The 27,091-nt window shown below is 40.0% G+C and overlaps 2 protein-coding genes and 1 long non-coding RNA gene across 4 annotated transcripts; all 3 read right to left on the bottom strand.

Moving 5' to 3' along the window:
- Positions 1-7,535: 7,535 nt before the first annotated feature.
- Positions 7,536-8,595, bottom strand: LOC308083105 (uromodulin-like). Of its 2 annotated transcripts, XM_080425252.1 has the most exons (4): positions 8,363-8,595; positions 7,969-8,125; positions 7,794-7,869; positions 7,536-7,667 (listed from the first exon to the last, which is right to left on the bottom strand). In XM_080425252.1, exons 1-4 carry the CDS (start codon positions 8,557-8,559, stop codon positions 7,648-7,650), a joined length of 450 nt encoding a protein of 149 aa, XP_080281378.1. In that variant the 5' UTR covers positions 8,560-8,595; the 3' UTR covers positions 7,536-7,647. The 2 variants fall into 2 exon arrangements, with proteins under 2 accessions (XP_080281378.1, XP_080281377.1); XM_080425251.1 differs by having other exon boundaries at positions 7,628-7,869.
- Positions 8,596-8,855: 260 nt separating this feature from the next.
- LOC308081896 (uncharacterized protein) lies at positions 8,856-14,172 on the bottom strand (the record flags this gene model as incomplete). The annotated part of the gene is made up of 8 exons (XM_080423512.1): positions 14,106-14,172; positions 13,401-13,689; positions 13,054-13,205; positions 11,810-12,092; positions 11,463-11,614; positions 11,179-11,313; positions 10,671-10,852; positions 8,856-9,017 (listed from the first exon to the last, which is right to left on the bottom strand). Exons 1-8 carry the CDS (start codon positions 14,110-14,112, stop codon positions 8,856-8,858), a joined length of 1,362 nt encoding a protein of 453 aa, XP_080279638.1. The 5' UTR covers positions 14,113-14,172.
- Positions 14,173-21,555: 7,383 nt separating this feature from the next.
- LOC308082075 lies at positions 21,556-24,939 on the bottom strand. Its single transcript, XR_013932894.1, has 6 exons — positions 24,860-24,939; positions 23,089-23,173; positions 22,756-22,819; positions 22,438-22,598; positions 22,201-22,327; positions 21,556-21,682 (listed from the first exon to the last, which is right to left on the bottom strand). It is a non-coding gene; the product is annotated as an uncharacterized lncRNA (long non-coding RNA).
- Positions 24,940-27,091: the final 2,152 nt, after the last annotated feature.

The raw sequence follows: 27,091 nt of genomic DNA on the forward strand, positions 1-27,091 counted from the left end.
GCTTACAATGCACAGTACAATTTTTTAGGTACTTTTACTTTACTTTCCATTTGTGTTACTTCTACTCTACTACAATTACAGCAGATGACAGCTTTAGTTACTTGTTACTTTGCAGATGTAATTATTAATACAACACCTACAGTAACCACATACAGCCGATCTACAATGTGACGCGTTATGAGCTTGTATGTATATGTCACAGGGAAAATGGCATTCCAGGGAAATTGACAGGGGAGCGCTTGTTTTATAGGCACGGGGCGGTGCTGCGAGGCGGGGCTTTGATGCGAGGACGACGACCACAACAACAACATACTAACCAGGAAGCTACGCTAGGGGAACGCTGAAAATAAAATGGATAATATGAGAGAAATACTCAAGTAAAGTACGAATACCTCAAAATTGTACTTGAGTAAATCTACTTTGTTACTTTGCACCACTAGTACAAGCCTCAGTGGCGCACTTCGATAATCATTGGACTCCCCACCCACTACCACTGGGAGCCGGGGTTTGACTCCAGCTTGGGACATCACCGCGGACTACTTTTTTTTTTTTTTGCTGATAAAGTATAGTTTTGGACCATGACGGAAGGCGCTCCGACTTAGCAGACCTTGAGGCCGAGGAGTCGCGCCCGAGCGCCTCCAGGCGCGAGTGCCCGCGACGACCGGCCGATGGTCTGCTAGTCGACTTAAGCGCCGTCCGAGTTATGTACCGATAGGCACAGAATCGTAAATGATGTTGTGTGGGGACTGCGTTTGCCCCAAGTGCCACTCACTGCACTAACATAGCCCGCCAGGCCCGCCCCCTGGAGTGTGTGTGTGTGTGTGTGTGTGTGTGTGTGTGTGTGTGTGTGTGTGTACACGCGCGCGTGTGCGCATGCGTGTGTGCGTGCTGGTTTGTGCATGCGTGCGTGTGTGGTGTGGGGCTCATGTCTGGCTTGCATTGCCCTCTAGCGTTGATTCTACAGAATTGCATGAGGGGCATGAAAACAAGCGTACCCCTTTCAATTTCCCTGGAATGCCATTTTCCCTGTAACATATATAATAAGCAACCCATGCTTTATGGTAACTTACCACATATGAAATACAATTCTGTCTATCCAATGGCTCAGTCAGTACTGCGGCCATAGCTGAGTGGTTAGTGAGCCCGCCCAGGGAGCCAGAGGCCCTGGTTGCCCCAGGTACGATTCCAGGCCAGGCCAGCTAATGTGTTGTTGAAATGAAATTTCTCCCTGAGAGCAAGACTCTTAACCCCTGATTGCTCACAGGCCCTCATTGGAAACAAGACCGCAAGGACTTTCATGAACGGACCTGTTAAAGGAATTATCCTTATCCTTTACACTGTCAACCCGCAAGTCTGTAGGTCCCTGATTCAAACCCCAATTTAACCAGTCCAAATATAATTTACTGAACAAAAATCATGACTTTGTTGATTAATGCATGTTCACTTCTCTCTATTCCCATGGATTGGTTCGACCCCTCTCACCTACTCTCACTCATCACCAATCACACCTGTCTTCACTCACAACTCATTAGTAGCCTGGTGGCTTTTTCTTTTAAATAATGTGTAGTTTTTCAAATATTTAACTTTAAGCGCCCAATGCCACGCTATTGGCCATGGCCATTTAAAGGGTAGCAACATTAACAAACAAATGAGTCTATTCCTGTAACAATGCTCTATACACCAGGGAACCAGATTACTCATATGCAGTGTTGCCTTTGCCAGGATTTGATCCCATGACCTTGCGGTTCAGAGTCAAGAGCTACCCCAACTAACTGAGCTACCAAGACACAAGACACAATATACATTGACATTTAATGAACGTGCAACTTTTACACTACAGATTTTTTTTACATCACTCTCCGATTTAATCAAAAAATCTAAGCTGTGTGATATATACATTTTGAGTTAATAAAAAAAAAACAAGTCCCTCCGCACTCTAGCAATTAGTGCACCTGGTGATACCTAGCCTGTCAGTCATTGGCTCCTCAATGGTGCTGAAAAGTGTACATGTACATTTACTCAAGTACCAATACCAGTGCTTAATTAATGCATGTTCACTTCTTCTCTCTCTCACTGCCTCTCTTTCTCTCTCTCTCTCTCTCTCTGTCACTGCCTCTCTCTCTCTCTCTCTCTCTCTCTCTCTCTCTCTCTCTCTCTCTCTCTCTCTCTCTCCTCCCTCTCTCTCTCTCTCTGTCACTGCCTCTCTCTCTCTCTCTCTCTCTCCCTCCCTCTCTCTCTAACCATAGATATAGAAACCTAGATACCTCATTGGCCTCTGCAGTTCGTTGGAGCAACTTGTATCACGGCCGACATTTTCGCGTAGGCAAACGGACACTCAAAGTGACTACTGGCCAATCACAGCGCTTACAGCGCGTTGACTACTGGCCAATCACAGCGCGTCTTTTCTAAGACTTGTCAGAATGTAGTTGTCCCGCCCCCACCTGCCTCTGATTGGCCTACCGAACGCCCCCTTCTGTGACACACGCGGAAGCTTCAGGGAAGATTTCCTACGCTAAAATGGCGCCCGAGATACCAATGCCTCAGAGCCGAAGGAGGCGTCTACCTTTATATGTCTATGTCTCTAACTGCCTCTCTTTCTCTCTCTCTCGCTCTCTCTCTCTCTCTGCCTGCCTCTTCCTGCCTCTGCCTTATCCCTCGAAACCGCTTATTGCTGCTTGCAGCTATATTTACGGGGCCAGAGCTCAGCTCTGGACCTGTTTTAATATTGTCTGTATTCTTCTGTTTCCGCCACTTTTCGCAGTTCTGGGTGAACCGTGCTGTCGCTTTTTACGAAACTCTGCCATATGGTAGATGGTCATGAAAAACTATCAAGAAATAAATCTCACAATCTTTCATCAAAAGGTGGCACTATAGCACTCAATTGAAAATGCCAACTTTGAACAGGTACAACTCATGCCCTGTTTGACCTACAGCCATAAAACTTCAATACACACATGCGTCTACTCATGATGAACAACTTTAACCCTCTGACTTTTGACCTCTGACCTTTAGATCTCCCACCATTTTGAATTATATGAAAAGCAGCTAAAATCTATCTCCTCCTGGGATTTTTGAGCAATCTGCATGAAACGTTTTACACATGAACTTTGGACCTATGCCGACAAACCTGTGCAAAAGATTTTCCATAAGTGAAAAAATGAAGCTTTAATGAGCCAATGAATATTGCAGTTTTATGACAATTATTCATTTTGTGCCCCTAACACATACATGCAGACTCACATTTCTTTGAAACTTTGCGTTAATTTTGAGGGTCATTCCAAATATTACTGAAACCAATCTTACTCCAATTGGTCAAAGGGGGGCGCTATAGCGATTCTTTGAAAGTGCAAACTTTAAACAGGCAAAAGTCATGCCTCGTTTGGCCGACAGCCATTAAACCTGCTTACACATGTGCCTTGACTCATGAGGAACACATGTATCACGTTGACCAGTAAGCTCCGCCCTTAGATTGTCCGCAATTTTGAGCAGTTTGAAAAACACTTAAACCCAGGATTTTTCAGCTATTTGCGTGAAACTGTATCATCTGTGTGATCTCCTTTTTCACAGGTTCTTGTCTGTTGCTCCAATGGCTTCTCCCTTAAACGTGTGCCTCACGACTGCAAGGTTGCCGGTTCAAGCCTCACTTCCCACTGATGTTAGGACAGCAGAGTCACTGCCCATATTTCGCCACAGACTGAAAACCCACCTCTTCAGGAAACACTACCCTTCCTCTCTGCCTGACCTAGTTGTACGAACGCTTGTTTTCTATTGCTGTATTGTTTATTGGATCTTGTTTAGTCGATACACTTATTTGTTTTAGCTCATGCTCATTTGATTTAGCTATTTTGTCTCATCTGTTTAAGGAAATAGGTAGCTGATATATTGCACTTTTACCTTAGCACTAGGTATACTCTTGGTTGCTTGTTTTTGCAGAAAATGCACTAAAGACTTCTGGTGATTAGTAGTTTTCGTTCCCTACCTATGTTGAATACACTTATTGTAAGTCGCTTTGGATAAAATCATCTGCTAAATGACTGTAATGTAATGTAATGTAATGTAATGTAATGCAGACTCATTTAAGTTGAATTGCAAAAAACATGACTGTATCAATGAATACATGTGCAAACGGTAAAGATAACATGACATGCTTATTTGAGAGTATGTTTTTTCAATGTATGACGTACTTCATTGTGAAAATAGCCGATCTACAATCTCACAACTTTTCAGATAGCAACGTTTTGTGAGCTTGTAGATCGGCTGCTTTCACTGGTTTCGGTTTCGAGGAGACATACAATTTCTCTCTGGTAAATGGTTTGTGAACGAGTGATCTTAGTGTTAGTGTTAGTGTGAATTATTTTTTCACTGGTTCTGGTCTGTTGGTCCAATGGTGTCTCGCTTCAGCATCAGCCTCTGGATCCAAGGTCGCCAGTTCAAGCCTCAACTCTTGCTGGCTACTTCTCAATTGTATCGCACAAAACATGACTGTATCAATTAATGCATGCGCAACTGTTAAAGGTAACATGAAATGCTTCTTGGAGAGAGTATTTTTTACAATATATGACAAAATTGTGAAAATAGCCGATCTACAATCTCACAACTTTTCAGATAGCAACGTGTTTCTGAGCTTGTAGATCGGCTGCTGTGTTATATCTTTTTTCACAGGTCTTGTCTGTTGGTCCAATGGCTTCTCCCTTAAGTGAATTGCTTTCACCTGCTGCTGCTGTGCGGAGTATGCGCTACAGGGCATATCTCCGCCAAGCCAGGGTGACCTACCCAGGCTCATGAAATTCATATTCAGGCATAGTAGCCAATTAGAATGAAATCTGCAAAAACTGACTCATATACTGATACAGAACCATATATTGGCTATATATTATGGCTGTCGGGTGGAAATCTTGTATGTTCCTTTTTTATTATTATTTAAAAACAATTTAAAATCGTGAAAATAGCCAATCTACAAGCTGTAATTATTAATAATTAAGAAATACAATATTTTAAAGAGTGAAAAATCAACTAAAGTCATTATTAGTGCAAGTTCATTCACATTTCATTTGTGAATCTAATGTGATTAATGTGACCCCTACTTCAGTCAGTGAAGTCCAGGGCTGAATGTGACAATATTGAGACCTATATAACTAAATATTATAAAAATATGAACACATTATTTTGTAAAATAAATGGGTTATATTTCACAGATAGTTATTCTATTCTTATAATATATTAAAATACAATCATCCTTAACCTTCAAGTTAAATGCATTATTTCCGTGGACTTAAAAATCATTTTTAGACTTAAAAATCTTTATTATTTTTTTGGATGGCCTTCCTGCCCTGGCATTTGGCCTTTGTGCCCTCCAAAAAATTACAACACCAAAGGCCAAGTGGCCTTGCCCCTAAAATGACGAAATTCCAGGCGTGAATGCAATAGATGTACTCTGAGTCTGTTACAAGTAAAAGTCCGGAATTCAACATTTACTTGAGTAAAAGTACTAAAGTACTGGTATAAAAATGTACTTAAAGTTCCAAAAGTAAAAGTACAAAAATGTTTGAAAATAGCAGATCTACAAGCTCAGAACGCGTGTATCGCAACACGTTGTGAGCTTGTAGATCTGCTATTTTCAAATAGCTTATAGGTATAAAATAGGGCTAAAGTGGTTAATGTATGTTTCATAATGATTTATATTTGCAAAGTAACTAGTAACTAAACATTTAAAATAATTGTTGTGGAGTACAAGTATAGACAATTGGAAATATTCCAGTAAAGTAAAAGTACCTCAAAATTGTACTTAAGTACAGTACTTGAGTAAATGTACTAGTTACTTTACACCACTGCAGTCAGTGAAGAAAAAACGCTGGGAACATCCCTATGTCCAAGTGGCTTTGCAGGGAAACAAGCCCAAAGTCGCTTATAATAAGCAGACCTGGCAACGCTGGCAGGCTAAAAGTCAAATTAGCACATGAATGGCCAGTCGGCTGACAGACTTAAATGCCAACTTTTGCCAACCGAATACCAGTCTGTTGCAGTCTGTTGTAGTCTGAAGTAGTCTGGAGACGCCTTAAAAGGTGAATGAAAATGTAACTCAGGATGGTCCCACTCCACCAGCCGAAGGGCTGTGTGGAGGAGAGGGCTCCTGGTTCTTTTGCTATGATGCTGTTTGTTGTTACTGAATAAACCGGATAATGATGATTCTGAACCGATCTGGATGTCTTCTCCGCTTTAATATCTCAAACCCAGCTGGGCCTGGCACCTACAATATACGACACCTGCAAGGAGCAGTGCAGTGTTGGGCGGTGATAAACACCTACAGAACCACACACTGTAGGTGTTTATCAATGTCCAGTAGTGCAGAACTGGACATTGACACACGCATATTCACCACACCCTCTGCCCTGTGAGGAACTGTCACCCTGTGTCTTTGGGACTACTCTATAGCCACTTAGTGGTGTATGGGTCATTGTCAGTGAATGTGCTTTTGTTTTATTGTTCCGGGTTATTGTAAATGTGAAGTATGATATTTTTGGATTCAAGTCCTGATTGTTTATTTGATTTTGATCTTGAGAAAACAGTGTATTGAGATCCTGGTGTACCTCATTATTGCTTATTGTCCTATGTTTGTGCTTAGTGTTTTATGTTTGTCTTTATATTACCTATTTCATTCAATATATAAAATTGAGCCGGCCAACTCAAAGTGATTTGCATCTGGTCTCATTATTTACCCCTCTGGCTCCAGTAGACAAACCTAACTAGTCCAACTTCTAACCTATCCATTGTAATTAGGTAACTGTCCTACACTACGTTTTCGACAGGTGTTACATTTGCATTTGTTTATGAGCTAAAAGTATGATTTGTTTTTTTTCCCACACGAGTGAGTGAGAGTAAGTAATCGTTAATATCTGCACCTCACGAGACTAGAAGGATTGATATTTCATTGCTTGATCAAGAAAAAGGCAAGTGGTATTTGATTGGCTAATGTTAATTTGCTAATTAGTGGTATTGCACTGTATATTATGGCCCAATCATAGGATGTTCATCCTACTGAGAAGGATATATTGTGTATTATAATTGTGTGTATTGTGAATAATCTACTGTTGTGTACACAGGGAGGATTCATGTATAGTTGATGTTTAAATAGAAGTGCTTGTCAGTATCACCTTGTCTTTTCACTATTGAGTTATATTAGTTATGACACACACTTCATGTCAAGAAGGATATGAAAAACTTTAAATGATCAGTGTATTTTCTTACAAAACTCAAGATAAGTTATTTTTAAAGCACTTTTATAAACATTGAGACTACATATATTTATATAAATATATATGTATGAATATACTTCATCATTGATCATTCACATATTTCTATATTTACTAAATAACTATATAATGTTTTATTTGGTACTTGAACCTTGAAGAAGCAGACACAGATTTGCCATTTAATGCTCAAATCACAGTTTATTTGTTACCATTATTATTGATTTTCAGTATGTGTATCTTTTTTCAGAAGAGAGAAACACAAAAAGTTTGAATGATTAGTTAGATTAGATTAATCATAGCATAGCATGTTTATGAAACCTACGCACCAAATAAAAATCATACAATTATACGATTAGAAAATTGAATATATTGGAGTCAGTTAAAGATGTTGGCTGGTTCACTCCACTAGCTTGTCCCCTGAAGATCCAAAGCAAAGAGAAAAACAAAAACAAATGTAATCCACTTTAACATTGAGTTGTCAGCACTTCAGATCCTTGTATTTAATAAAATACTGTCTTTCTTATTGTTGTTCTTGATACTCACAGGTGATTGGTCCAATGGTGATGGATTTGAAGGGTACAGGTGTGGAAACGGAGCGACGACGCCTCCCTGAGCAAACCTGTGAATGGTGAAGGAATAGCAGTAAGCACACAGTTTGCTACTGACTTAACTGTCTGGTGTGAAACAGAAGAGTGTGGAAAGAAAGTGTGAAACTTACAGGAGAACATGAGGAGGCTCTCTGGTCACACAGGTGGAGGCTGCAGTGAAGGTAGATATCTCTGTCTCCATGGAACAGGAAGGGCAGGGCAGAGAAACGAGCCTGGAGGGAAGAGCCGCTCTCATCCACTTTCACCTGACGACGGTTGGTAGGACACCTGAAGAAAAGGAGGGTCACGTTGTAGGCCCATGGTTACACATCACTATTTCATCCTTCATTCTCCATTTATTTGATAAAGACGCTGGACTAATAATGATAATAATATAGTTAATATTATGGCTGTTTACCACACAAACCCATACCCTACTCCCACCCAACTTCTACCCAACTCTCTCTTTTATTTCTTGTTTATTGTGACACAAACCATCTGCTGAGGCTGAAGAATGAAACATACTTGTTTTGAATGAGGAAGTGTCGAGTGGAGTTATCAGGGTTGGAGGAGTGAGTGATGTAGCAGTCGTCCAGAACGACCACAAACCTTGGATCTGTTTCCCCTACAGATACTCCTACATACAGGGCAGAGCCCACTGGCAGGGTGACTGGGCCTGCTGGGTAAGGCTCTGTGTAGTTGGAGTTTTGGAACAAGGACATGGAGGCGTTGGTTGGTGAACCCACACCTATCACGGCATCTTCAAGTCTGTCAAGGAAACATTTAAAGGTTCAAACGGTGTCTGTCTACAGTTAAGGGTTAAGTGTCTTGTTCAGGGACACTTCAACACATTGTCGGGCTGGGAATCGTGTGTGTGTGTGTGTGTGTGTGTGTGTGTGTGTGTGTGTGTGTGTGTGTGTGTGTGTGTGTGTGTGTGTGTGTGTGTGTGTGTGTGTGTGTGTGTGTACTGTAACTAACTGTATTCTCACTGTCTCTAGCGACTTTGAAAATAGGTTACTTACTCAAGGTATGGTCTGATAGCCACATCTAGGCTGGTGTCTGTGTCTGTGTCCAGAGGATAAACACAGGAGAAGGGAAAACCCACAGGAACTGAGAAAGAAGAATCATTTGCAGGATAGACAAATACACTGTTGGAGTAGATGGCATTGGTGTTGTTGGTCTGAAAGACAGGGGTTAACTTAATGGTCAGTCCAGTGAATCATCTAGCCAGCCGGAAACAAAGTAGCCTACCAGTATACACATAATTAAACAGTAAATGTATCAGTCATACATCAGAAGGTAATACAATAATATGTCTAAGAATCTAAAAGCCACAGTAGCATTCCATAGTATTAATACCATAGGCAGCAGATCTTGTCATGGCAAACTACCCATTTGATGTTGCATTATGTTGTGTGAATATTTTGGACTGAGGGTGGCGCCAGAGGAAAGTTCACCTACATCAGTATGGTTTATCCTGATTTGTCTGCTTATTATTTTACAAGATACTATCTTTTGTGCAATAAGGGTGGCACTAGAGGCAAGGTCTCATGGGGTCATTCACACAGTACCAATGCAGAAGTGTGTGTGCTAGTATAAAGCAATAAGTCACTAGAGGTTGAAGTTTACAGAGCATTTTATAATGGCTGAGGGGCGTAGTGAGGAACAAGGCGCTATCCGAGTGCATCGATCCGACCCTCTCAGCCATTATAAAATAGAGGTAAACTGAGACCTTAGGTGGCTTATTGCTTTTCTAAAATGGTTACAAATATGGCAACATGAAAATCATAGACACGTCCCAATTAAGACAGTTCTTAATCATTCACTACAAGGACAACTTCTACACGAAAGTAGTTCCCGTCTACCAGGAACTCCTGAGAGAGACTAGTGCCTGTTCAGCCAGTCCAGATGACTGTGTGCTAGATGTCAACTTTTCCCAAACAAACACATAGAGAAACAAAACCTAACTGTTAGCTCAATCTCATTGTATCTAAGATGTTCGATACAAATTCTAAAAAAAATAATAATCCAGATTTAGCTACTATGTCTGTGAACATCCCGTGTGAACCGCTAGCCTAGCTACTTAGCCTTGCTGCCAAGGAACCAGCGCAGATGGTTTGCGAGGGATATGGGAGCGCTTGTTTTACTTACAAGCCCCGCCCGAAGCCCCTCAGTCACGGGCGGTGCTTAGAAGGAAAACAAGCGCTCCCCTTCCCTCGTTCAGCTACAGATGCACTGAATCACCTTAGAAACAAATTACGCACCTGTGATTGATATAAGCTGATCTAAGGAGTATATTATAGTGTCTTTTATCATATCTACTAGATTGAAACCAGCCAATCAAGGATTGGGACTATCTGTTTTAGAATCTGCAGAAGCCAGAAGGTGGTGCATGACTCCAACGGCTGCAAACAGAGTTCCAGTTCTATGACATTGCCATAATTACAGCCTTGCTGCAATCGGGACTAAAACACATTGAGTTTGACTCCTATTCATAATCTTTGACCAACCACAACATTAGTTTGGATTCCAAATTGATTTGATGTACTTTATTTAGTAAGACATGAGAACAACAGTACATGGAAGTACAAATTCACAATACAAGGTCTACTAAACTGGAAGACTCATTAAGCACTGAGCTTAAAATATGTAATGTATTGTGGCAAAGAGCATCATACTGTATGGTATAGCCACCTGAGCTGAACTACAGTATAACTAGACACATAACTAATCACAGGAGAAGAGGACAAGACAAGACTTTTTTGTGCGAAAATTATGCTTCACAACCAACAAAGACAATTATGTAACAACAAGTTATCAGACAAATCCTCACCGTCAATGTGTTCCCACAGGTGTCAGCCTGACGTTCCACTTGGTACCACACTGTTCCATCACGCTCTGTGAAAGATGAGCACTGCGGGTCGGCCAGGTGACCAGAGGATCCATTCAAACCAGAGGATTGCAGACCAGTCAGTCCCAGGCCAATTTGGATTTGACTCTGACCACAAATGAGTTCTGGAGGGTGATGGATTAAAGAAGAGGAAGATACAGTAGGAAGGAAGAGCAAGGACAGCAAGAGCAAAAATAAATTCAGTAACAATATTGTTATTAAGTGTAATTACTATGTTGCCACTGTGTAATACAGAAATGCTTATTCATTAATAGCCACAAATACACTACATTTATAGTGTTTTGTTTAGACTGGGCAGACTAATCATTTGTGAGTGTAAATTTAAAAGATAAATACTAAAAAGAAAATGGGCTTAACAAACTAGTAACACTCATTTTCAATAGGCCATAGGAACACAGCGGTTCATAATGCAGTATATATTCCTATTTACCTTCATCGAGTGTTGTAGTTGTTATTGCAGCCGTTGTAGTAGTTGTTGTCGTTGTAGGTGTAGTAGTGGTAGTAGGTGTAGGTGTAGTAGTAGTTGCAGGTGTAGTGGTCGTTGTAGGCGTTGTAGTTGTTATTACTGTACAGTGGAAAACAACACTCAGGCCTTCAACGCTACCAAACAAACCACTATAATTACAGCATGATGTGAATGACTAAAATATGAAACAAAGACACTGTATATCAATAATTATTCATGCTTTGTGATCAGATTTACGGTAGACTAACCAGCTTCCTTTTCGGTCCCAAACACTTCAACCTCACAGAGGGTCAGGATTTCATTTTTTCCAGGAATCACAATACTGACAAACTGACCCTCCATCCCATTACAGGTAAAGGACTTGGTCGCGCCAGCTGGGATAGAGTCGATTACAGCACATCTGACCAAAAAGAGAAAACAGATGTTGCAAATACACATAAACACTGCAACTGTTGCTGTAATACATAGAACATTTTGTCAGAGTCAAAAGAACTATGGTGCAATGAATGGTGCAAACATATGTCAATTTTAAACATTTTATCTCTATTGACTTCAGAATCAATGGTGTATTCCTGCAAAGCAAACAAGTGCATACCTAGGATTTCCATTTCCATTGTCGTTCAGGGAGTTTCCAATGCGGATCTCAGCTCCATTGATCCTTTTTCCACAGCAGTCTTTTCTGTTGGTGACCTTGACAGTATTCACTTTGTAAGTCTTCTGCAGATCCACTCTCCACCAGGGTTTAGACTCTTTATTTGTGTGGGTACAGGACTTCTGTGACCAGACACTGGCACGATTCCCATCAATGGCTCTTTCCGGAGTTCCAGAATGAGCTATTGAAGACTGAGCTACTTGTCCACCTCGTGCCACATTTTCACCTGCATGAAGGTATTTAAGAAGACAATATTTAGGGAGGGATACTCCGTAAATTACTGTAACAGAATATCAAATAGCAGAAATGATGTATGGGTGAATCTTTCAAAGCATATGACTGTAAATAATCAATAATTATTCATGCTTTGTGATCAGATTTACGGTAGACTAACCAGCTTCCTTTTCGGTCCCAAACACCTCAACCTCACGATTTGATTCAATCGAACCCAGTGTGAATCCGCCCTCAAGCTCTTTAATGAAAAGAAAATACATTTTCAAGTAGGTTGTCAATTTCAGCCAATCAGGAGAGAGTATCAATTTATCAGCTTCACTTTTATTTTTTAGTTTCACATTGGTCTGCTCATTTCTTTTTGTAATCACTTTCAATTTCACTGATTCACTGATTGGATCAAATTGGTATACGTTTACTGAAGAGCTTGTGATAAAGGGAGACCCCTGTTACTGAGCGAACACTCTATAGCAATTACTATCAGAACATAGAGCTATTTAACACTTACTATCACAAAGAAAATATCACTTAACCTCTGCCTAAAAAAATATGCCTAATTTCACTTTTTGTGCCGGACACTGCCTCAGTTCAAAATAATAATTCAAAAAGGTTTCCTGGTCTGCAGCTAAAAGACAGAGCCTAAAGAAAGATAATTCACAGATAGAAATGGGGACAGGGAAAGGCTGGCAATTACAGAAAGACAGTAAGCAAGTAAAGAACACCTAACAGTTCAAGTCTAAATGGTTTTAACATGGAAAGGTTGATCCCCAGAGCGAAATACAGATGTCCTATATAACAGCAGCAAAGTTTAAACACAGGTAAGAGTCAAAGTAAAAAAGACAAATAAAATACTTGAGCTTAGATTCTGCCAGAATGCAATATGTTTCTGAATTAATATTGTTGGTAGAATATCAATAAACAGTGAATATATCAGATCAGATTTACGGTAGACTAACCAGCTTCCTTTTCGGTCCCAAACACCTCAACCTCACAGAGGGTCAGGATTTCATATCTTCCAGGAATCACAATACTGACAAACTGACCCTCCATCCCATTACAGGTAAAGGACTTGGTCGCGCCAGCTGGGATAAAGTCGATTACAGCACATCTGACCAAAAAGAGAAAACAGATGTTGCAAATACACATAAACACTGCAACTGTTGCTGTAATACATAGAACATTTTGTAAGAGTCAAAAGAACTATGGTGCAATGAATGGTGGAAACATATGTCAATTTTAAACATTTTATCTCTATTGACTTCAGAATCAATGGTGTATTCCTGCAAAGCAAACAAGTGCATACCTAGGATTTCCATTTCCATTGTCGTTCAGGGAGTTTCCAATGCGGATCTCAGCTTGATGCAGATTGATCCTGTTTCTACAGCAGTCTTTTCTGTTGGTGATCTTGACAGTATTCACTTTGTAAGTCTTCTGCAGATCCACTCTCCACCAGGGTTTAGACTCTTTATTTGTGTGGGTACAGGACTTCTGTGACCAGACACTGGCACGATTCCCATCAATGGCTCTTTCCGGAGTTCCAGAATGAGCTATTGAAGACTGAGCTACTTGTCCACCTCGTGCCACATTTTCACCTGCATGAAGGTATTTAAGAAGACAATATTCAAGTAGGGATTACAGTCCCATTCATAGTCACTTGTAACTCCATCACTTAGCATTATAGCAAATAGCAGAAACTGTGCATGTGGGAATCTTTAAATGCAATATTTATAAAGGAATGCCGTCCCATTTGTAGTCACTTATAAAGCCATCAATTAGCATTAGGCCTATAGCAAATACCATTAAAGGTGCATGTGTGAATCTTTAAAAGCAAGACTGTTATTAATCAAACCATTTGAATGGTTTGTGATCAGATCCTTTTTGGTCCCAAACATTGTAATATTTTATATACACAAATATTATTGCCATGACTAAAAAATCACTTTGTCTCATAAAATTGATTACAATTACTATTTAAATAATTATACTCTTAATGCAATACTGTCCATACTTTCCATGCTGATGAGGCATATCTCCCCAGTAAAAACAATCAACACGAGGATAACATTTCCGGTTATCATCCTGTGAAAGAAATTACATCAGTGAGTGAACTCTTTCAAATTGATAACATTTCAGAGAAAAGTCAGGTACACTTAAAGGTAGGGAAAGTGGTTTTTAGTTTTTCTCTCAGAGCGGTTTCACACTATGGTCCCGGGTGCGCACCCCGGACCACATGGCAGATGTTGTGGTAGTGTGAACGTAGCGAACCGTTCCCCGTAACGCATCACCGTACCGTACTCGAAACCACCTGGGGAGGTAGTCTCGGGTCCGATTGCTGCGCGCTCGGGAACGGAACGTTGCAGTGTGAATCCATCCGTACCAAGAGAAGGAAGTGGACTGCTAATCATATATCCTTTTATATTTTTTATAACTACACATTATTTTAGGTGGGTTATACCTTCTCATAGTTCTACTTGAATGTTGACAAGAAATAATAATCCTGCTAGTGTTTGAGTAGCGCGAGCCGTGAAAAATAATAAACAAAAAACACATGTGTGGCGAACGTATTTATAAGGATAAATACACCAAGGATGAGTCCGTGACGTCATACCAAGGATGCGTCCGTGACGCCAATATCATATTAACAGACGACGTTACATTTCGAGGTTTCAAAGACCAGTGCACACACTGCTTTGGTTGTGTATTGTTGATCTGTTGTTATTATAAGTCAAGACAACTTCAGGAACACAGTCAAACTTATTTATTCACTTTAGAGTGACTTTTCTTCTGTGAATGACATTCCCTCTCCCAAAGCCCCATAGTCCACAGCGCCCCCATGAGGCACATATTTACCATTACTGTTAAACGAAATGGTTTCGAGTCTTGGCCAGTGTGAATGCTGGCCAGCCAAGCGTACTCAGGAACGATTTGATTCAATCGAACCCAGTGTGAATCCGCCCTCAAGCTCTTTAATGAAAAGAAAATACATTTTCAAGTAGGTTGTCAATTTCAGCCAATCAGGAGAGAGTATCAATTTATCAGCTTCACTTTTATTTTTTAGTTTCACATTGGTCTGCTCATTTCTTTTTGTAATCACTTTCAATTTCACTGATTCACTGATTGGATCAAATTGGTATACGTTTACTGAAGAGCTTGTGATAAAGGGAGACCCCTGTTACTGAGCGAACACTCTATAGCAATTACTATCAGAACATAGAGCTATTTAACACTTACTATCACAAAGAAAATATCACTTAACCTCTGCCTAAAAAAATATGCCTAATTTCACTTTTTGTGCCGGACACTGCCTCAGTTCAAAATAATAATTCAAAAAGGTTTCCTGGTCTGCAGCTAAAAGACAGAGCCTAAAGAAAGATAATTCACAGATAGAAATGGGGACAGGGAAAGGCTGGCAATTACAGAAAGACAGTAAGCAAGTAAAGAACACCTAACAGTTCAAGTCTAAATGGTTTTAACATGGAAAGGTTGATCCCCAGAGCGAAATACAGATGTCCTATATAACAGCAGCAAAGTTTAAACACAGGTAAGAGTCAAAGTAAAAAAGACAAATAAAATACTTGAGCTTAGATTCTGCCAGAATGCAATATGTTTCTGAATTAATATTGTTGGTAGAATATCAATAAACAGTGAATATATGAATGAATATTTGGTATGTGTATCACCATATGAATTAAATATGTGCAGTCTGTCAACAATGAATATATTGATGAAAGTAGTATTTTCTATCAACATTTATCATGGCTTAATGACCGAAATAAACTCATTCATTCATTCATTCATTATCCTTAACAGCCATCCTTTGATGTTGGGCAATATTATTTAGCAGTCTCCAGTTGGTATCAACTACTGTAGGTAAATTGGTAAAAATGTCTAATTGAGTATTGAGTATTGAGTATTAGTAAATAAACCAGTATTACTTTCAGTACACAAAGTAATGCTAACAAATTAGTGTAATTAACTGTCATGTTTTATATTTAAATTGTGGACATTCTATCAAACCTTACTGTAACTTTGTAACTATCTACAGCCTACTGTAGATAGAGCATAAGTAGAGAGGAAAGGCAAAGAGAAGATTGATATCACAGGATACATACTACATACCTTGAATCATTACAATGACCGTTGTCCTCTGTATCTGTATATACTGAGCAGTACTGTAGCGCATGTTTGACGATGAACAATTGCGCCTTTTTATATCTCTCAAGGGGCGGATCCCTAAAATGACAGACTGAAAAAACTGTTTAGTTTAGGACGACACTGGTCATATAATAAATGATCAGGTGGCAGGATCTACTGTAGCCTATTGTAGATAGATAGATAGAGCGGAAAGGAGGTAAAGAGAAGATTGATATCACAGGACACATACCTAGGAAGACACTGGTCAAATAATAAATAAACAGGTGGCAAATTGTGACGGATGTTGAACAGGATTTGAAAGGACAAGTGTGTACATCCTACCACATAGTTCCACCTTAATACGGAACATTATACAAAACCTTGGTAGATAATTCAATGACATATACTGTACATAAAATATCACAAATATGAAACGTATCCTTTATGATTGCCCACTTTTGTTTCTAAGAGGTTGTTCAGCAAGGGGTAGACATTTAGATTGTTTCCCAGTTCCCAGGTCTTTCAGAAGCCTTGGCCAGAAGAAATTTTATTTATTTTGTGCTCTGCATTACATGGTGGACCTATTGGACCTCTCACTTAGGTGAGAGGTGATTTTTGCGGTGGTCTTTTTGCGGGTGTCCCTCGTGCCATTTCACACCAGAAATGTAGTACATTGGATGTCTTATGCTAATGGTGCAAGATGTTCCACAATGACTTGGCCATGTCATTACTGCCACCCTCTCCTCTGCCTCCTGCATACCTCAAACATCTGTACAGTTTGGAAACTACCATTTGTTTTTGGATACAATGTGGCGAAAAGGTTAATCCACAGACCCTTTGCGGCCGTTCCACTGATTCCGGTAGAGTTCGCAGTGGAACTTCATCTCGGAGTGAGAGGTTCGTAATGGGGCTACTGAACAACAAGGGAAAATACACCACTGTAACTTAACTGAAGCAACATAAAAGTTATTTACTTTTAGTACAGAGATGCACCCATGCAAACCACTGTATTCAAAACTGAAACTAAACTTAGTTGAATAACAAACCATGTTCTTTGCCAGAGGATGGCAGCTTTAGCAGTGGCGGAACAACTCAAAGCCGGGCCGGGAGGCACAGCACAGTGATCAGGCCCCCCCCCTGCGCGCGTGCGCAAAATTGTGCGGGTTTTCGGTCACTTTTCGTCACTTTATTTCAGTTTTAAGGTTTTAGGGTAGGGTTAGGTTAGGGTTATGTTGTTTAATTCTTATTTTTGCCTGATTTTACCGATTTATTATCTGACGGCCCGGGCCCTCGTGGGTCGCGGGCCCGGAGGCGGCCGCCTCCCTGGCCTCCCCGGACGCTCCGCCACTGAGCTTTAGCACATGACTAGCATCTGTTGGTGTCTTCCTGTATTAAGTCTCACGTGATGTTGCAGGATCTGAAAAGGTTTTTTTTAAACACATTTTTAAACAAGCCAATTATCAAATAAATAAATAAAATATTATTTGGGGGGGGAAGCCGATCTACAAGCTCACAACACATCACAGCATGTTGTGAGCTTGTAGATCAGTAATTTTCTTATCTTTTTAGCCTATAATGACATGCCCAAAATTGGGATGTCAGGGTTAAAGTGGTAGGAAGTTATCCACTGTATACTGGCAGGTGGCATTCCTGAGACAGGCATTAAATGTGGCATGGTCCAAGTATATTCCATGTTTGGGATTTCAATAATTGGGTCTTATCAGTACAGACAGTGCTTTCATCTTACATCGCAGGAGCAAAAGGGACATACTTGAGGACAGGAAGAGATTAATTTCTTCCAGCTAAACTATTTTTTTTGTGTGTCAACTTTAAGAGTTGTGGTTTCCATTAAGGTGAACAGGTACTAGCTATGTTGATGAGAAAGTCTAAGGTATGCCGAATCGAACTATGGAAAATGACTTCAAGTCAAAACAGATAATTATGTACAGTACACGATGAGTGATTCATGAAGGGCATGGCAGGATTGAAAGGAATGCAGTGTCACAATAGTTTGATGCAAAGGTGCCTAACTTTGATCAGAGGTGAGGGGGAGGTCTGATGGTGGCTGTGGATCAAGGGTTTCCATGGATTATGATTGAGTGTTACTATGGTTATTATTAGCATTATTGGACACTTTGAAACGTTTTCTCTCAACTGACATAAATCAACTTTACTTTACTCCAGTTCTGCCCTCCTTTGCCTCGGTGCTCCTTCTCAACAGATGACATGCCTTCTGCTTTTGCTCTTTTCCCGCACCATTTTCACTGTGGTCACTCACATTACCGTTGACTTTAATTGTTTAATTGTCTGTCACACCTCATACACTCCATTAATCCATTGTCTTAAAAAATTAAATGTACGGGTACAACATACAATACCACAAATCTCCTGCAACATATTAATGAGAATGTCACCCCGACACCTTTTGAGTCACAAAAATTATTTTGAGATGTTTTATTTTTTTTAAGATTCAATTGTGTATTTTAGATTGTTTTACATTATAATGAAAAATATGTAGGCTATATATTTTTGTATTTATAAACAAAAAGGGAAAAAAAGAGGACACAGACATAGACAAGTTTTGCCATCGGACATGTTAGGGATATGTTGATGACCCCTGGTTCAGAAGGAGCTATTTGCTACAAGGCAAAGGAGGGCAGAATTGGACAAGTACAGCTGGTTGTCGTTAGTTGAGAGACAGTGTTTCAAAGTGTCCAATAACGACAATAACAACTATAAATATAGCTGCAAGCAGCGATAAGCGGGGCCAGGGAATGCAGAAAGAAAAAAGAAAGAAGCAATGATAAGTAATATGCACAATAAGCCATAGAAACATAGAAGAATGAACTTGAGAGAAAAAAGACCATGCAATTAACAAATGAGCATTTTAAACCCTCACTAACCCTAACCTCAGTAAAACAACGCCTAAGCCTATCCTCAAGAAACACTATGTGTAAACCCAAAAATGCCAAATCATGATCACCTCAGCACATCGTCGGGGACAGGGATCGAACCAGTGACCTCCGGACTCATGGGCTGCCTTTCTTCTCATTGAGCTATAGATATGATAACCCTGTTAGTGTCTGTTGATATATATAAGTCTTTCCGTCCCTGATGGACCAGGCCTCTGTTTTGCTGACTACTCTAGATCACTGGTTCCCTAACCATCTACCGAAATTGTACGTCTCCTCGGAACAGAAACCAGTGAAAGTAGCTGATCTACATGATGATGAGAGAGAGAGAGAGGCAGAGAGAGAGAGAGAGAGAGAGAGAGAGAGAGAGAGAGAGAGAGAGAAAGAGAGAGAGAGAGATAGAGAGAAAGAGAGAGAGTAAGAGAGGCAGTGAGAGAGAGGCAGAGAGAGAGAGATAGAGAGAGGCAGTGAGAGAGAGGCAGAGAGAGAGATAGAGAGAGAGAGAGAGAGAGAGAGAGAGAGAGAGAGAGAGAGAGAGAGAGAGAGAGAGAGAGAGAGAGAGAGAGAGATAGATTGAAGAGAAAGAGAGAGAGAGAGACATGGAAACGGAATAGATTGAAGAGAGAGAGAGAGAGAGAGAGAGAGAGAGAGAGAGAGAGAGAGAGAGAGAGAGAGAGAGAGAGAGAGAGACAGAGAGACACAGAGACACAGAGACAGAGAGACACAGAGACAGAGAGACAGAGAGACACAGAGACACAGAGACAGAGAGACACAGAGACACAGAGACACAGAGACAGAGAGACAAAGAGACAGAGAGACACAGAGACAGAGAGACACAGAGACAGAGAGACAGAGAGACACAGAGACACAGAGACACAGAGACACAGAGACACAGAGACAGAGAGACACAGAGACACAGAGACACAGAGACAGAGTGAGAGACAGACAGACAGACAGACAGAGACACAGAGTGAGAGACAGACAGACAGACAGAGACACAGAGTGAGAGACAGACAGAGACACAGAGACAGAGACAGAGAGACAGACAGACAGAGACACAGAGTGAGAGACAGACAGACAGACAGACAGACAGACAGAGTGAGAGACAGACAGACAGACAGAGACACAGAGTGAGAGACAGACAGAGACACAGAGACAGAGACAGAGAGACAGACAGACAGAGACACAGAGTGAGAGACAGACAGACAGACAGACAGACAGACAGACAGACAGACAGACAGACAGACAGACAGACAGACAGACAGACAGAGTGAGAGACAGACAGACAGACAGACAGAGTGAGAGACAGACAGACAGACAGAGTGAGACACAGAGTGAGAGACAGACAGACAGACAGACAGAGACACAGAGTGAGAGACAGACAGAGACACGGAGACACAGAGACAGAGAGACAGAGAGACACAGAGACAGAGAGACAGAGAGACACAGAGACAGAGAGACACAGAGACACAGAGACAGAGAGACAGAGAGACAGAGAGACACAGAGACACAGAGACACAGAGACACAGAGACACAGAGACACAGAGACAGAGAGACAGAGAGACACAGAGACACAGAGACAGAGAGACACAGAGACAGAGTGAGAGACAGACAGACAGACAGACAGACAGACAGACAGACAGACAGACAGACAGACAGACAGACAGACAGACAGACAGAGAGACAGACAGAGAGACAGACAGACAGACAGAGAGACAGACAGACAGACAGACAGACAGACAGACAGACAGACAGACAGACAGACAGACAGAGACAAAGAGTGAGAGACAGACAGACAGACAGAGACACAGAGTGAGAGACAGACAGACAGACAGAGACACAGAGTGAGAGACAGACAGAGACACAGAGTGAGAGACAGACAGACAGACAGAGACACAGAGTGAGAGACAGACAGACAGACAGACAGAGACACAGAGTGAGAGACAGACAGACAGACAGAGACACAGAGTGAGAGACAGACAGACAGACAGACAGACAGACAGACAGACAGACAGACCCACATGGAAAGAAAATATGTTCAACATATATGCCACATATATGAAATTGGACCCCTACATATACTGTATGTCTCTCAACATATATGCACATATATATGCATATATGTACATATATGCGCATATATATGAATGCTGCATATATGCCCATATATGTAGGGGTCCAATTTCATATGCATTATATATATATGCTAAATATAGGTCATATATGTTTATTTACACATATATGTTAAATATAGGTCATATATGTTTATCTACACATATACAGTATGTTAAGGATATGTATACCTACATAAATACAAATATGCATACCTACATGAATTAAATAAAACACAACATCTGGAAGTTATTAAACATTTATTCAAAATCTCAATTAAACATAAACAGAAAATAATTGGTTGATCTTAGACAGGAATAATAATTTCTATTATCTGCCTTTTGGCGATGCCTGAGCTCTGTCAACTTGCTGTTGATGGCTTGACCCAGCTGGCCTTTAGTTGCGTGCGGCCACTTCATTGTTGCCTCTGCAAAGAGACCAAAAGGACATGAGACGACAGTGGGAAAATGCCTCGAGTCTACCTTCTAAAGACTCCAAGCATATAAGTTTTGCTACACCACCTGATTTAGTGTACATGAGTTTCCTTGTGAGTTTATCGGCTGATAGCCCAAAGCCTTTATTCAAACAGTATCTATTTTATTAGTTTATTCTTTTTTTTTCATAAACATGCAATTATTTTGAATTGTCTGAAAAGTGAGTGCATTTATGAGTCCAAGACACCTTCTATATTTACAATTATTGGTTAGAATTATGTAATAATAATACTAATAATAATAATAATACTAATAATAATAATAATAGAATTATGTAAGTTTGTCTTGTCGAATGATCTCATGGTATGTTTGACATCACATGAACTTCACTTGTACGAACAACAGATTATCAGCACAGGTTGTTTACCAGAAAGAGCAATAAGATATGCTTCGCAATCAAGCAAATAAATTAAAGGCATGAATGAAAATGAATGTTTTGCACATAACTTACACTCAAAGCCAATCGAAGTCCATCAATCGCTTCAGGAGGGAGGAGACAGGAGGATAGACCCACTTTTCTGGCTGAGCAGCTTTGTCGTGTTGGTGCCACCGCCAATGGGTTGATCCCAACGAAACATCTGAAATCACAAATCACATATGGAAAAGGTGCACTCATAGCTGCTCTACAAGAGAGCACATTTTTCGAGTTACATACTGTATGATGGTTCTACTTCAAGCAGAAAGTTACCTTTGAATGAATTCCAGTGTGTAACAGGCGTGCTCCTGTGCACCAGAGTGAAGTTGTAATAACTGGAAAAGCTGCCAGTCCAGCCAGGAAGTTGATCTGTGGAGCCACAACGACCGGACCCTCAATGCTCAGCATCCATTTTGTAGCTATGAGAACTTCACCTAAACATAATTAGACATATATGGTTTGCATGTTAACAGTGTTCGTCTGTTGCTTTCCACATAACAAAAGATTGTTAAACTAAAACATGACCTCCATATAGTCTCCGTATTTGCAATGCTTTAAAACAGATTAGAAAAAAAAAACAGTTTACACTACCTAAGACAATTAGACGAGTCGGGAAGCTTCATTATCCTTTCAACAACTGCTGCTGTCGCCACACCTAAAAGACAGAAAAACAAATGAGAAATGCGTAGTCATTGACCCCAGCTCAACAGTTGAGGGTAACAGCTTGGTGTAAAAGAGTGGCATAATTTTTTGTACAGCTATTAATTGTATTTGCATACATAGTATTAAGAATTATAAAGGAGGAAAATGTCAAACAACAAAAAAGAAAAGTAAAAGGTATCCAAACATGTAATAAAAAAATAAAGACATCCTCAGACTCTATTGCAAGTAGAGACATCACGTAGCAGCAGATGTTTTTTTCACCTGAAAATTGTCTTCGCACTTCTTCGTGTCCAGTCTTTGCACTGGTGATCAGTGCTCACTGCAAGCCAGGTGTTTCTTTCAGCATCTGTGATAGTAGAAATAGACATAGATATTATTTGTGCGTCAGTAATTTAAAATGTAATGTTAACTCATCAGATTGCTCATAATTTGCGCCACCGTGCCCCCTTCTCATCATTCAGTTCTTCTGATGAATTTGGCAAAGTGTTTCACAATGCAGAACTGATTCATGATTAATGTTGTACAAATCAGTGGTTCTCAAACATGTTCACGTCAAGGACCCCCTAATTAGTAGCCTATGTACTTGGCTAAGCTAGGACTCAAGATTTGAGTTACAAAAGTGTTTTAGAAATATTCCACACAGTTTGTTTACAGTGTTTACAAATCAGTGGTTCTCAAACATGTTCATGTCAAGGACCCCCTAATTAGTAGCCTATGTACTTGGCTAAGGACTCAAGATTTGAGTTACAAAAGTGTTTCAGAAATATTCCACACAGTTTGTTTTCAGTGTTTTTTAATAGCTGATCTACAAGCTCACAACGCATCACCATGCGCTGCACTGTGAGCTTGTAGATATGCTATTTTCAAATAGGCAATTTATAGGGTTTAAGTGGTTAAAATTATTTTGATGCTATATAACCTCATTTACCTGGGGACCACCTGGAAACCCCCCAATGACCCCTGGGGGTCCCTGGAGCCCACTTTGAGAACCACTGATAAACATTACCTGCTTTTGTTAGCTACTGTCTGCAAAACAAAACTAAGTAAAAAAAACGGATTACCAAATCTGTCAGCTCATTTGATTTTGTTATATCCATTGGTACTATTTGTACTCTCTTTCTCTTAATTAAATGATTGTACTTTGTACTGTAGGTTACAAACAAAATTCATAGATATGATAATAATTAATTACAGTCAAAACAAATGAGGCCAACATTAGCTTTGTTGTGGAGTGATTTATACCTGAAATAAACACTGATGCACCACATGGAAATTAATATGCTAATGCCATGTCTAAGACTGTGTTACACGCCCCAAAAATCTTATCTACAAGCTCACAATGTGTCGCTGTGAGCTTGTAGATCAGTGATTTTTGGGCGTGCAACAGTGTCTTACGACGAAACATAATTTAAGCTTTAGACCCGAGCGAATCACGACATTCATGACAGTCATGAGGAAACTTCAACCTGGTTTTTGCACTTTCTCCATTTACGGCCCTACATCTACATAAACGTTCATATTTCAAATATAAAGTTCTAATCTCATGGCCACGGATGTTAAAATTCACTTCGGGTGGGTGTAAGTATCCGTGTATTCCGGATTGTTCATAAAAAAGCATTCTAATCCGATCGGTGGCCATTGTGTCATAGACTTATAATGTATCAGAGTGCAGTACACCTCCCAACCGATAGGGTCATGTAGTTGAACGCATAAGGAAATACGGAGAAAATGGCCACCGATCAAATTAAAATGCTTTTTATTGAACAATACAGACAATACGGGTATTTCTGAGTGCCCGAGTAGACTTGTAACATCCATGGCCATGGAGTAAGCACTTTATATTTAAAATCTGAACGTTTATGTAGATGTACAGGTTCTAAATGGAGAACGTGCAAAAAACAGGTCTAAGTTCAGCCATGACGCTTGTGACGGACGAGCGTCGTGCGATCCATGGATAACACTAATATAACTGCACATTTACGATACTAACAAGTTGGATAACATTTTAATTCCATAAACTAATTAAACGTACCTGTTATCTAGTAGAGTAGAAGCATGGAAGCAACCTGTTTGTAAATAAATGTTGGCTCAGCAGACAGACGTTGGTTCCTCTGTTTCAAAATGAATAGGCTCCGCCTTCAGATGCATTACATAATGTGTCATTGTAGTGGTTCTCAACCTGTGGGGTCGGGACCCCGAGGGGGGTCCCCAACATGATTTTGGGGGGGTCCCCAGATGACAGTAAAGTAACAATTTATGTAACCTTTTTAATTCCTAAAAATAAAAGTAAAAATAAAAGAAAGCAAAGAAAAAGACCATTACTGCATCAAAAGTAATCAACAAAGTATACTAAAAAAACTGGTCAAACGTTGGCCAAATTGTCCAATAATAATATAAGAAAGAGGCAAAAATAACCCACCGAGTCGTTGTTGTGAGCTTGTAGATCGGCTATTTTCACAATATTGATCTGTGGAACGGAGTCAAACTAAATGCATCAACTCCTACGTGCATATTGGTTGGGGCGGGGGTCCCCAGTTCAAATTATTTTGGGGGATCTCGGCCTGAAAAGGTTGAGAACCACTGCTGTAAGTAACGGGCACTGCATGGGATATCTGCACACCTCAATGTAAAATTGGCTATTTTGTCCAAAATGTTAAAAAAAATGTAATATTTTGAAAATATTTTTACGTAAAATAAAGTATTATATATAAATTATTATAAGTAGTATGATTTGAAAATTCTTAAACATTTGACAATCAAGGTCTAATATTTCTATAATTTCTACAAATTGCTACAAAACCTGTATAGCAGTCATTTTGGGGCATAAACAAGAAGTTGAAGGATAAAATTAATAATGCTAATAATAACTGATAATGATGATTATGTTCACATCAAGTAAAACATTTTAAATTGTTGTGCCTTTTGTTTATAAACCCTGTAGCACTTTGTGATTTCCAAAAATGTAAAGTGCGTTAAAAATAAAATGTATTATTATTATCATTATTATTATTGTTATGTATACTTTACATTACTGTAAAACTATGTTCAACAGTTAGAATATAACCTGACTGTAATTTAGAGAAAAGAGAAAATGTGTAGAGAAAAGAGAGAAATAACTCAAATGCAGTGGAAAACAGAAAGGTCTTTAGTTGTGTTTTTAAATTAATAAGAGTAGCAGCAGACCTAATTAAACAATATTGTCTTTATACATATCTTCCACAATCCACAAACCACAATCTACATTGAATGGAAATACGTAGATATAGAACTTTGGATATTACCTTGCAAATAAAAAAAGTGAGCTATATATAGGCATTATGTATGACATATGCAAAAAGTCAGATATATACTAGCTATATATGTAGGCATATATGTAGGCATTTATGACATATATGCAAATATATGAACCTGATTGTGGCATATATGTGGACATATGTGTTGATATATAGGGAATATATTCCCCATATGTTAACATATATGCACATATATGAACCTGAATATGGCATATATTCGGCATATATTCGGCATATACCTGCCATATATTGACATATATGTTCATATATTTTCTTTCCGTGTGGGGACAGACAGACAGACAGACAGACACACAGAGTGAGAGACAGTCACAGAGACAGAGACACAGAGTGAGAGACAGACAGAGACACAGAGTGAGAGACAGGCAGAGACACAGAGTGAGAGACAGACAGAGACACAGAGTGAGAGACAGACAGAGACACAGAGACACAGAGTGAGAGACAGACAGAGACACAGAGACACAGAGTGAGAGACAGACAGAGACACAGAGTGAGAGACAGACAGAGACACAGAGTGAGAGACAGACAGAGACACAGAGACACAGAGTGAGAGACAGACAGACAGACAGAGACACAGAGTGAGAGACAGACACAGAGACAGAGACACAGAGTGAGAGACAGACAGAGACACAGAGTGAGAGACAGACAGAGACACAGAGTGAGAGACAGACAGAGACACAGAGTGAGAGACAGACAGAGACACAGAGACACAGAGTGAGAGACAGATAGAGACACAGAGTGAGAGACAGACAGAGACACAGAGTGAGAGACAGACAGAGACACAGAGTGAGAGACAGACAGAGACACAGAGACACAGAGTGAGAGACAGACAGAGACACAGAGTGAGAGACAGACAGAGACACAGAGACACAGAGTGAGAGACAGACAGAGACACAGAGACACAGAGTGAGAGACAGAGTGAGACACAGAGTGAGAGACAGACAGACAGACAG

This window comes from Gymnoscopelus braueri (assembly GCF_963280865.1).
Source record: "Gymnoscopelus braueri genome assembly, chromosome: 3".
Classification (NCBI taxonomy): Eukaryota; Metazoa; Chordata; class Actinopteri; order Myctophiformes; family Myctophidae; genus Gymnoscopelus; species Gymnoscopelus braueri.

Excerpts from the sequence above, each read along its gene's own strand:
- LOC308083105 (XM_080425251.1), bottom strand. The coding sequence starts at position 8,559 with ATGTCCTTGTTCCAAAACTCCAACTACACAGAGCCTTACCCAGCAGGC. Across the intron at positions 8,126-8,362 it reads CACTTCCTCATTCAAAACAA|GTGTCCTACCAACCGTCGTC; the intron begins GTATGTTTCATT and ends CCTTTTCTTCAG. Across the intron at positions 7,870-7,968 it reads GAGCCTCCTCATGTTCTCCT|GTTTGCTCAGGGAGGCGTCG; the intron begins GTAAGTTTCACA and ends CACCATTCACAG.